The sequence below is a fragment of the Excalfactoria chinensis genome, chromosome 1, assembly GCF_039878825.1.
Source record: "Excalfactoria chinensis isolate bCotChi1 chromosome 1, bCotChi1.hap2, whole genome shotgun sequence".
In the NCBI taxonomy this organism is placed as follows: Eukaryota; Metazoa; Chordata; class Aves; order Galliformes; family Phasianidae; genus Excalfactoria; species Excalfactoria chinensis.
This window is the reverse complement of record NC_092825.1, coordinates 106,044,779-106,056,884: the sequence shown is the minus strand read 5'-3', so window position 1 is coordinate 106,056,884 and position 12,106 is coordinate 106,044,779. Positions and strand designations below refer to the sequence as shown.

General features: G+C 46.3%; 1 protein-coding gene across 9 annotated transcripts in view; it reads right to left on the bottom strand.

The window, feature by feature from the left end:
- CASK (calcium/calmodulin dependent serine protein kinase) overlaps window positions 1-6,075 on the bottom strand; it is a 184,160-nt gene extending 178,085 nt beyond the window's left edge. For 8 of the 9 annotated variants that reach the window (XM_072358958.1, XM_072359297.1, XM_072358867.1 and 5 more), the window contains exon 1: window positions 5,753-5,950. In XM_072358958.1, coding sequence (XP_072215059.1) covers window positions 5,753-5,811 — 59 coding nt within the window. In that variant the 5' untranslated portion in view covers window positions 5,812-5,950. Of the gene's footprint in view, window positions 1-5,752 lie in introns of all 9 variants that reach the window. The other variant, XM_072359465.1, reaches the window with a different exon arrangement.
- Between the last annotated feature and the right edge of the window lie 6,031 nt (window positions 6,076-12,106).

Below are 12,106 nucleotides of genomic sequence, written 5' to 3'. Positions count from 1 at the left end.
TTCATTTCACAGCTGCTTCGAAGGGAAAGCTTTCCTGTCCCTTGTTTAGGGCATCCTTATCTAGATATTTTCTTATAAACTTACCTGATAAACACAAAGAAAATAAAGTGTTTCTTTGGGTGGCTAAGTGTTCCCTAGGTGGCTATATTAGCTGACTGGTACAGTATCTTAGGAGATCAGTCCAACTTCTGAAATTACTAGGACTGTGAACTTTAGCCATGCATATATACACTATATGTCTTGTACATACATCTTCACACTGTTTATTAAAAAATGTGGATTCACTCTTTGGAGAACTCCTAAGATCTACTTTTATAATTAACTCTATCATTTGGCATAAAATACCTAGTTTTAACACTAATCCCTTTCAATTTGGAAGTCACCATTCCTTAGATGACACATTTAATATGAGTACAGTCTTCTGAAAAGTGATATTCGAAAACACCACAATATAATAAGCAGTTAATACTGCTCAATTACCATCCATTGTCATGACATCTACATAAGACACTATAAAAAGGCCAGTGTATCAAACAGAGGACTAAGTACGTAAGTGGCTGTTGACATAAAATACAGATTTTTCCTCTCCTAGTATTTCCCTATCACTCATTAAAATGAAGCATTGCATTTTAACTAAAAGGACAGACAGGCATTGCTAGGATCCTGAAGCGCAGGCCCCATTCTAGAAGGCAACAGAGCTATGCTGATAAAAAGATCAAGCAATTAATTGAGCAGATCTCCAAATCCAGACAGTTACTTATCCCACAACTTCTCCAAGACATCTCTAGAATTTCGACAGCCAACAAATCTTACATCAACTAACTCACTGCCTAAAATTACTCAGGACTACTCTGCATGCTGTTGTTCCTCTGCTCCTACATTCAAAGCTTCCCTCTTTTGGGTATTAAAGCACAAAAACATATCTAAAATCCTTGAACAATCTCAGTGTATTTTCCTACTCCAAATTCTCCTCCTAAAAGTGACTCTACTTCCCAGTTGCCACAGCTATCTTGTTCACATCATAAGGATGCATGTGAGCAAAGCAGCTGTTTATCAAAACGACACCAGAAAATGGAAGAGAAAGTTTAACTCTGCAACCGCATATTTTAATTCCACCCTGTGTTCAGCTACAATTAGATAGACTTCCATAAGGTCAGTATTACAGTTAAAATCTGTAGCACAATAACTTAGGTAAGTAGATAGTCCAGCATCTGTGTATGTTAGTTTTCTAGAGTAATACACATTATAACCTCACACTTAAACCAGACATTCATTTCAACCTGTTTGCTTTCAACACTTTTAACACAGAAAACAGCTGGACATATGCTAGTACACCAGTATTTCAAACAGCACTAAGAAATTATAATGCTAAATCAGACGGTGTTCCATATCCCTGAAAAGTTCCCTTCCTTCTCCCTCCTTCCCAAACAGTGAGAACACCGCAATCGCTTCACGCCTCTATTTGCTTTGTCAAAATTATACTCAGAAGTTACATCTATTGGTTTTACACAAGATGCAAAACCTCAATGGTGCGCTAGAAAAAAAACACACTTGAGACAGGTATAGTTCGCACTGCCATGACTCAAAACAGAGACAATACTGATGAACAGAACCAATGAGAATCATTCCAGATAGTTTTGCTGTCACCATGCTTCCATTTCTTGGTCATGAAGATCATGAGATCTCTCCTTGCTGTCTTAATCATTCTAACTGGGATATAAGTTTAAAGCACATCCGTTTCAAGATAACAGCTCAGTATGGAACCACAATCACCCTCCTCCTGTTCTATTAGAACAGGAAGCTGGCCATACTTTAAAGCAAAAAATAAAAATCTGTATAAAAATGCACCAAGCATAAAAATGCCCAAAGACATCTTCATCCCATCCTTCTCCTTTCCCTCACACCATCCATATTCCAGCACTGTCAGTATGGAGAAGAGAGGAACTCCTTCAGGCTGTAGACACTCAAACTCCTCCTCACCTGAGGGAAGAGCTCAAGCAAAGAAACCCAGCACAGAGGAAGGAGGGATGAAAAACCAAAATCATCAGTGTGCAAAGCAGAGAGCAGCTAGCTTGAACCTAGTCATATTGCAGAGAACATCGTGAAACAACAGCACTAGCATCAACTAGCACAGTATATTTGGGCACTAAAAATGCCTGCAACTGCACCACTACTACACATAATAACTGTATGAATTTACAGCCCACCAGTAGCAGACAAAAAAACTGATTCATGTGACTACTAAGCCAAAGACTAAGGATGTCAATTGTGACCAATGCCCATTTGAACAGAAACTCTTATCAACATCACCACGATGTATAGGAGATATGCATCAATGTAGGAAACTATACTGAAGGAACACACAATCCTACTGTTATGCAGATCAGATGCTTTTTACAGTACTCCTCTAAAGCTAACATTAATCAATATGATTCTTAATAGGTGCAGAAAGTAAAACCCATTAATGTGAGGTAAAGTCCTCTCAAGACAGTATCTGTCATAAAACTCGTGTTTTGAACTTCCAAGTTCAGTATCAGCTTTGTCTGTTCTAGCTTAAAGAAAGGCATTCTCTTCAGAGTAACGAAGACTTCTGTTACATTTATGCAGAGCTCCTGTTATAAACCCAGAACAGTTCTCACCCATGTTGTTTCAACCCTACACCTATATGGAGTTTCGAGAATCACTCAATGTACTCTGAATGCAAAGTTTAATGAAAAATAAAGCAGGACACCTCTCACCACTATCTGTAGCCTGTTTATCAAACGCATGCTCTGATCAACGCAATGGAAGGCTTAAATATTTTAGCTTGTGTACTTCTAATCGACACACAGTGAAAACCCCTTCAATGCTAACTGGAAGCAAGTTTGAAGTGAATCAACAAGGCACACTTGTGTCTTTTATTCCCAGATATACCACTGTGTTTTTTGAAGGCCAAGCTAGAAGCCCACAGTAACTTCCTGCATTGAAACGTGATTGTGCCAGCCAACTCTGAAAATAAGACAGCAGCCTGGAACATAACACATTGTGTAAAGTTAAAACCACATGACCAACATTAGCGTCACAGATGCCACTTTAAAAAAGTTTAATAAGAAACTGGATTTATTACTCAATTTTTATCTCTCCACAGCATTCAGCAAAGAAATTGGGATACTGGAAGTGTACACAAATGAAAACTGCCCTTAATTTTTTTTCTAAAGGAAACATGGATTAGAAATTCTCTCAATCCCTCCTGGCTTTTCTTTTATCCTCTATCTATTCAGAATGAAAAATGCATGCTTGCAGAACTTAAAACACATTAAATGCCACGTAATAAACGATTCATCACTCTGTCATTCCGATCAATTCTTCCACATACTATTACAGCTACTGCTCCACACTCCGGCAAAAAGCTATTATCATTGTGTTTATACAAAATAAGTCTTATCAGTTTATCGCATTTGAAACTGTTTTAAGTTTATTCAAAAGCTCAGAATAAGCTTCAACAAAAAGGACCACATACTGCCAGCAAGGGAACTCCCATAGAGGACTTATTTCTCAAGTAGACTGTATAGGAACTTTGAGATTTCTCTTACAAAGTCAGGCAAAATATTCAGTTGTTTTACTGTCCAAAATCTCTTTCCCACACCCTTTCTGGAAATACCATTTACTGCTTTAAATGACAGTGATAACTACCCATTTAGGAAAGATAAATCACACGCTTTAATATTTCATGGACCTAAACACAAGTCAGGGGCCGGATGCACTATTTGCAAGAACCAGATTACCCAATCAATCAATTATAAATCACGGGAAGGTGCAGACGTTTAGTTGCTGTTTCACTGAAAGATGTTTAGCCAGATGCATACGTAGCAACTCAAAGCAGATTTACAGAGGCTTTCCCCAAGTTGCCTAAAGATGAGCGGGGTGCTATCAAAAATCTGAAAGCTAATTAAAAGACGCTGCATCCCCAGTTCCTCACAAGTCACCTGAGTAGCACTGCAATGAAACAGGAACACTGCTCATACAACCGTACAAACAAAACTGTGCCTATTAGAGGAGGGACACAACATCTGCATGCAAACCCCTTCCCACCACCACTGATAGCTTCAGTGATCCACCCTGTTCTGTTACAGTGCTCTTGGCAGCGCCGTGCTCCTACAATCCAACACTTATCTGTTAGATCAGGTTACATCACAACACATCCAGAATAATTCAATCTCAGGTATCAGCCAAAGAAGCTTCACAATTCACAGGTTCTGAACCTTGAATCCCTTCGAAATTCTCAGATCACAACACCGAAAGTCAGTGGAGCCGCATCAACATCTGGATGGCTGCGAATGAGCCATTCTCTATAAGCACGCATAGTCCTGTCAAGCAGAAGCACTTCACCTTCCTTCCAACGGCACCCAGCTCTGAGAAAGCAGTGCGTGAACTGCAGTGGTTAGCTTAAAACCACTTGTGAAGGGAGCATGCCAAAAACCATCTTCAAAATACGTTTAATCACTGTTTTGTTTCTTGGCTACATAAGCTCCCCATGAACAACTGGCAAGGGCTTTCAGCTTATGACAGCAAGGAAGGCCCTCTAAGCTTCCTATTTTTAAAAGTTGCTTGTGGCCAGGGAAAGGTGGTAATAACCGTGTGAAATGACAGAGCAGAGTGCTGAAACTTCAGCTGACAACAAAGTAACCTGCTAAGTCCAAGACGAGCATTTTAGTATAATCCTCAGGAAAGATTAATTCCAGAATATTTTTAGCCTGAGCTCTCAAAGCAGGCAGCAGCAGATAGAAACTGAGAAGCACTCTGGTGGAGTGGGAGGGAGAATGCATGCAGAAGAACTCTTTGTTTATAATCAAAACACGGGGAATGCCACTCTTATTGAATATATCCTCAGGAAGAAAGAGCTGCAGGCGCCCAGAGCAGTGCCACGCTAAGGCTCCCACAGCAATCTCAGCCGCTCAGTCAGACACGCAGACAATTAGGAAGCAGCAACACCGCTACATGTTTCACGTAACCCAAGCACAACTATAGGAGGCGTGTGGAACGCAACGAAATCAACAAAAATAGGATTTAGAAACTGGGCGGTCACGAAAATACAGAGCGGAGAGTTCGGCTCCCGTTCAGTGCCATCTGATTTGGGGGATGCTCTGCGTTTTCTTGGTGTGGTAACGCACGGAGCTGTCATCTCCGCGCAGCCCACAGGAGCGTGGCCCAAAACGGGCGGACAAGGGAACGTCGGCGACCTCCGAGGTTTGACACGAACACGCATTAACAGTTGCATAAGGAGACCGGAGAGGCCAAGTTCTCCCCCTGCCTCGCACACCGCCGGAGAGCGGAGCGAAGGCAGATCCGCTCGAGCACGGGGTGCCAGGGGCACCGCCGGCAGCACGCCGCTCATTGTACGCCAAGGCGCGGGGAGAGCCAACACCTGGCGCGGCCACCCGAGCGATAGGTGGATCCACAGCGATCCTTCTTCAGCAGGCAACCACCGATGGGTGTGCCGGGGATGGGGAGGAGAACAGGAGGGCTGGGCAGCGCCAGGCTGCGCGGCGGCAGGGCGGGCGGGGATCATGGTGGCTGAGGAAGCACCGGGGGCGCCTTCTTTCCCCCCCACCCCTCCCCCCAACCTCAGGGCGGTGGGCAGCGCGCCGGGGCTGCCCGCACCGCGACTCAGGTGGGAGCCGAGCACACCATCCCCGCGCTGGGGTGGGGGGGCTCCGCTCTCCCCCCCATCCCTTCTCCTTTTCTCCCCCCTCCCCCTCCCCGCGGGACTCACTTGCCGATCACCTCGCACAGCTCGTACACGTCCTCGAACAGCACGTCGTCGTCGGCCATGGTCCGCCCGTCAGGCGGCGGCCCCGGGTGCGGGGGGAGGAGGAGGAGGAGGAGGAGGAGGAGAAGGAAGCAGGGGGGGGCGCGGGCACGCTCCCCGCCGCGCGGCGCGCTCCCCCGCCGCTCAGCGCCAACAGCCGCAACCAACGGCCGCAACGGCCGCAATCGCCGCCGGGGTTCTCCGCTCCTCGGGCCGCCGCGCGTGTCACGCACCCCGCGACCCCACCTTCCTCCTCTTCCTCCCCCCACCCCCCCTCCCTCCCCCGGTTACTCCCCGGCGGCAGCGGCGGGCGGGCGGCTGTGGCTCAGCGGGGCGGCGCGAGCTCCATGGAGGGGATAGGCGGCGGTGGCGGGCGGCAGCGCCGGCTCGATCCCTCCCTCGCCGAGCGGGCGCGCTCCCGAGGCACCGGGGAGGAGAGGGGGGGGGGAGGGTGTCTAGGGGAGCGCGCACCGTGCGGGAGGATAATAGTAGGAGGGGGAGGGGCGGGGAGGCGCCGGCGCGGCCGTCGGTTCCGCTCCCAGCCGCGAGGAGGAGAGGCGGCGGCGGCAGCCGCGATAGGCGCTGGCCGCACGGGGAGGGCGGGCGCGCGCGCGCGCTCCCCGCCGCCGTCACGCAAAGGCCGTGGCGGGGGCGGGAGCCCCGGGTGCGCGCGCGCGGCCGAGCAGGCGCGGCACGCACACACGCACGCACGCGGGGGGCCGCGTTGGTTTCCGCTCCCTTTCTCCCCGCCCGCGCCGCTCGCGAGGCCACGCCCCCTCCCCCCCGCCGAGGGGTCGGGGGAGGGTCGGTCGGCGCGGCGTGCGCAGGCGCGGCGTGCGATGACGTCATGGCGCGGGGAGGGGGCTCCGCGGGGTGGCTGTCATGAGCGCCCGCGGTGGGGCGGGTTGAGCTGGGCGCAGGTGTTGGGAGCGTCCCGCCGCTCCGCCGGGCCGTGCGTGGGCAGACGCGGGAGGGGAGGTTTGCTCCTCAGTCGGCTGCACGCTCCCGTCTGGTGCCTGTAGCCCTGCCTGCGGTAACAGCTCCTTTGCACGAGCTCCGCTGCTTTGTCCGACGACGGGTAGGGCTGTTGTATCTGGAGCGGTGTTCGAACCGTCTTTGTTGCTGGTGAAACAAGCGCTCCCGCAGCCAATTAAAGGAGCCTTCTGAGAGCGCTCTGATGCGCAGCCAGTTGGGCAGGTGACTGGTCGTTTACCTCGTAAAGCACTCAAAGGAACGTCTGAGACATCCCACGAATGTCAGAACACCGAGTGCTTAACCTGCCGGCTTCCATTCTGTGCTTTTTACATTGCACACACACACACACACACACACAAAGGAAAACTTGTGTTTGCACACACACAAGGAAAGCCTTGAGGAAGAGCGTTGTGTTCTGTCTGAAGTAGTTGGGAACTGTTGCAGTTTCCAAAGCATGTAGGTTTCCGCAAAGGTCGTGTCTCCTATTTATTTGCATGGAAAGTACTACCGATGGAAAGAGCACAATGGCACTGCTTGTTACTAGAGCAAATTCTCAGCTACGAAACACTGTTTTTTCAACACTCAGCACCACTAGCTGTGCATTTGCAACAGCCATGAACACAAGCCTGCATGTCATGCTCCTAACAATCTGCACCAGCGGAGGTGACCTGCTGCTGTCACCACTGCTGAAACGCACCACCCACCGCCCCACTGTGCTCGCATCCATTGCTCGGTCTCCAGCAACATTCAGCATCAATGAATGTCAACGGGTGCCATTTTTTTCTGTGTGGAGGAACTCAGTGACACACCTTTGCTTCGTATGCACTTCCACATCAGATGCCACTGTGTCAGAGTGCCCCTCTGCTGCCATCTGTCATATGGCTACAAAATGGAACAGAATTTCAGCTAGAAGGTTTGACATCTGCCATATCACCAACATCTGACGTTTGGGGCCAACATAATCAAATAGGAGGCATTGCTTTCAGAGCAGCCCTCATTTCTGCTGTACTAGTTTCACACACATGCAACTTCTTAGAACTCATTTACACAATGGTAAGCGACACAGTTGTTCCTTACACAAAGGGGAAAAAAAAGAAGAAGAGAGTATCAAAGCATAATTGTCAAAAATAATTGTCAAAAATAACCTATAATCTGCATGGTGGGAACGTGTAAGGTGAGAGATGTTCCTATGAGGTTATACTCTGTGCCATACTAACCTTTAAAAACATTAAAACGGCATCAGTTTGGAATGCTGATAAAAAGCCAACACGGTTAGATTGACTGTTCCCCCGGTGTGCCCTGCGCAGAGCAGAGGAGCTGATGGAGGCCTGATGGCGGCTTCAGCTCCTCAGAGGGAGCGGAGGGGCAGCGCTGAGCTCTGCTCTGTGTGACAGCGACAGGGCCCGAGGGAACGGCATGGAGCTGTGCCAGGGGAAGGGCAGCTGGGGGGCAGGGAAAGGGGCTGCACCACAGGGCGGTGGGCATGGAACGCACAGGGCTGTGGGCACGGCCCCCAGTGCTGAAGTTCAAGGAGCATCTGGACAGGGCTACCAGACATAGGGTGGTCCTGTGTGGAGTTTGGAGTTGGACTTGATGAACCTTGTGTTTTCCTTCCAGAACAGGATATTCTATGGTTCTGAAATTCTATAAATTTCAGCATCAAGCCTGCTTACAGTGTCCTCTTACCCTCCAGAATGGAGGATAGTAGTTTCTATTTTTATCTTATGGGCCTAACATCCAATTCCCTTCCTTCCTTCCTTCCTTCCTTCCTTCCTTCCTTCCTTCCTTCCTTCCTTCCTTCCTTCCTTCCTTCCTTCCTTCCTTCCTTCCTTCCTTCCTTCCTTCCTTCCTTCCTTCCTTCCTTCCTTCCTTCCTTCCTTCCTTCCTTCCTTCCTTCCTTCCTTCCTTCCTTCCTTCCTTCCCTTCCTTCCCTTCCTTCCCTTCCTTCCCTTCCTTCCCTTCCTTCCCTTCCTTCCCTTCCTTCCCTTCCTTCCCTTCCTTCCCTTCCTTTCCTTTCTTTCCTTCCCCTCCTTTCCTTCCTGTGAGCTTACAGATGTATTAGTTGTCCATGTTCAGTGCAAGGAAGAGTGAAATGGATATTGCCATCCATTTCTGTAGCACAAGAAGAATTTGCCTGAACTATGATCTATAATGCAGTTCTGCATTATCAAAAGTTGTACACAGAACAAGCAGAAGCAGCGAGTATACCCCTAAGTCAGAAATTGCTAAAACTCTTAGAGAACTATGCTGTGACTAATCTCATGTTCAGATTGAATGAGCTTGAAAAAATATGAGCATTAGTTTGCCAAGTTTGTCAGCAGCCAATACCCAACAGCATGACCATCAAGCAATATATATGCAGATATGTTTGTGAGGATGGATTTCATCCACAAGTCTGGAAGTAGTCTTTCCTTTCACAGGCAGGCATTATTAATTTTCACCCATATGCTCAGTACATCTCCTTGATAGATTCTGGGTTTAATTTAAAAGTTACAGGTTGAATTTTGAAATTGGCACGTCCAAGATCTTGTAACAAAATAATATCCAAAATGCAAACAGAGAAATATTTACACTTGTGACCTGGAATGATTCATTTATAAGGATTATGGTTGGTCTGAAAACAGTTTAGATCATCAACTGTTTCAGGGGTGGGAAAAGGACTTTGCAAGAAAAAAAATGACACTGCCTATGTGAAAGAAGGAAATGTTTTGCAGACCCTGCTAGCCCTCCCCAATCCACAGCATGTTTGGCCTGCTGGTCAGTCACATTCTGAGCTGGAGGATGATACTGATGCTGAAGATGAGCATGAACTGTTCTTAGGTCATAAAACAAAATGTTAGAGACCTGCCAGACTTCTGACAACCTGTACTATGTTGTTAGGGTGTGCAAATTCTACAACCTAAAAACAGTCCATTTTTGGGGCAGTATATTTTGGTTGCCAAAAACAAAACAAAACAACGTTTGGAACAAGAGAGGCATGCACAGTTTGAATCTCTGTAAAAAATATTTTCCAAGAGTACTGTACAAAGTCATTAGCCAATCTAGAAGAAGTCTGAAAAACTTCTTACGGCACTCTTGAATTACATCAGCTTAGAAATCTCTCATGTGCCTGAGCACTCTGCAGTTGCAGGACTCAGGTGTAGCACACAGAACAGTCGCTGCATGCCTGAATGAAAAAGGGTGGGTTTCACATGGAAGCAGGTAAATTTTGTTTGTCTAGGAAGATCAATCTCCGTCTGCATTTCTCTTTTAAAGTTCCTCCGCAGTGTGAACCCTTCACTGTTTAATGAAAAGTAGACTTTCACTGTTTTTCTTCTGCACTAAAGATGTAATCAGGTCTCTCTTTTCTGCCATCCACGATCTTCAAGAAACAGTTGGAGCTTATCTCTGTACCTTGCCCATATCTGGTTCCATTGAAATTGGCCTCCAGGTTCAAAAGTTCTTGGAAGAGATACAAATGTGTGTGTTTCTATGTGAACACGGCAGAGCGTAAACATGATTTCCTCAGTCAACCAGCCATGAACTGACTTTTTTTTTTTAGAATGAGGCATTCTTTTTCTTTGGCTTTCAAACATGATGAACACTGCACCTTTGCTGAGCTCATACTGACCCAGTTGGGAGAGAATGCCAAGATATTAGGCAGGACTTGGTCAATGAACGGTAAGGGAAGAAGTCGTGTTCCTTACCTTTAGACTATAGTCATGATTGACTATAAATGACAGTATCACTACTGACAATAGTACATTAACCAAAGCTAGATGTGTCTCTAGATACTCACAGTTACCCTTCAAAATCAGTTTCTAATGGTGGAACTGTTGCATGTAAGAGCAACTGGGAACATCAAAAGAGAGGGAAAAACTTTAAAATGACATAAAGCCTTCTTTAAGAGCATCTCTTTTTCAGCTGTTTCTTGCCATTTTATTTTTCCATTCACTGTATACTGTGTACCTGTGAACAATCTTGATTGGATTAGTGGAGAGCTTAAGGACGCATGCTTATTTATTTTTTTTTTTTTCCAGTGTTGCAGCTTTTTCATATTGGCAGGTGTGGATTAAGTAATATGAGTTGTGAAGGAAATCTCCTCCTGATCCTTTTACGGCAACTTTTTAAAATTAAAAAGTTCTTACAGGATATACAGGGGATAAAAACAAATAATAAAAGCAAGTCAAAATGCCGTCTATCTTTGCATTATTATCACAAACAGGAACCTGAGACTATATGCTAGAGTCGTGCACCTATACACAGATAATAAGTTCAAATCACATCATACAGACAATCTCAGAATGCCACATACTAATATGAAAATAAGTAATAAAACATAATATTTTCCTACAATCTTTTCTTCTCTCTTGCATTTCTCACCCTCCTGCAACACTGTGTACAATGTATTAAGTCCCCTTGTCTTGGCATGTGTCACCCTCATAGAACTCCAGAAGGGCCTCATGAAGGAGAGAGAATGCCCAGAGGATCCTCGGTGTAGGAAAGAAGAAAGGAATACTGCATCTAAAGGAGATCCTAATGTATGACATCCATGCATGATGCTGAATTTGGAACTGTCGGTTACAGCTCCAGGAAGAGCCCTCAGAGTTACCCTGACAGTTCTCTGAAGCCATTGCTTCAGGGTGCAGTGACAGCTGATAACAGCTGCTAAAACACTAGACAACATCAGGACAAGCAAGGAAACAAGGCAGGATGTGTCATTTTGCCACCACATGAAACTCTGGTGCACCCAGGGTGCGCATATGAGCTGTCCAAGCCTCTCCAGCCTCTAGAGAGCACAAAACATAGGTGCTGAGGCTGTAGAAGGGGAAATGACTGCAAATAGTGATCAGGCTTTCATGCTCTTCCTAAACTGCATCTCCTGCTACCACTTCCCTGTTTGCCCTGTTTTTTAAAAGTGTAAATGCAGTCATTCATTGCAAATTCCGCAGTCAACTTCTCAACATTTGGGGAAATGCAAGTCAGCATACCTAGAATGTGAAGAATAAGTCTTACCTGGTAAGAAAGGCTTTGTTATTGATCTTAGTCTGTTCCTTGCCAGGCAAGTACAGCTGGATGAACCCATTAGGGCAGTTCTTATATTTGCAGCCTTTTAGTTTCTTCTCTGTGTTTCATTTTTCATTCCCAAATTTATCCTTTATTTTGTCCTCATTCTGCCAGCACTTTCTTTTCCAAACCCTATTTATTAGATTTGAGATGCCTGTTTTTTTCTCACTGCATTCTCCAAATCACTATTTCTATTAATGTGCAGGAATGCAATCCAGTAGCTGACAAGTCTTACAGTTGAAGACTTCTAAGACATTGTTAGAGCTTTACTGCTTATCCTATAGCCTCAGGGTAAGC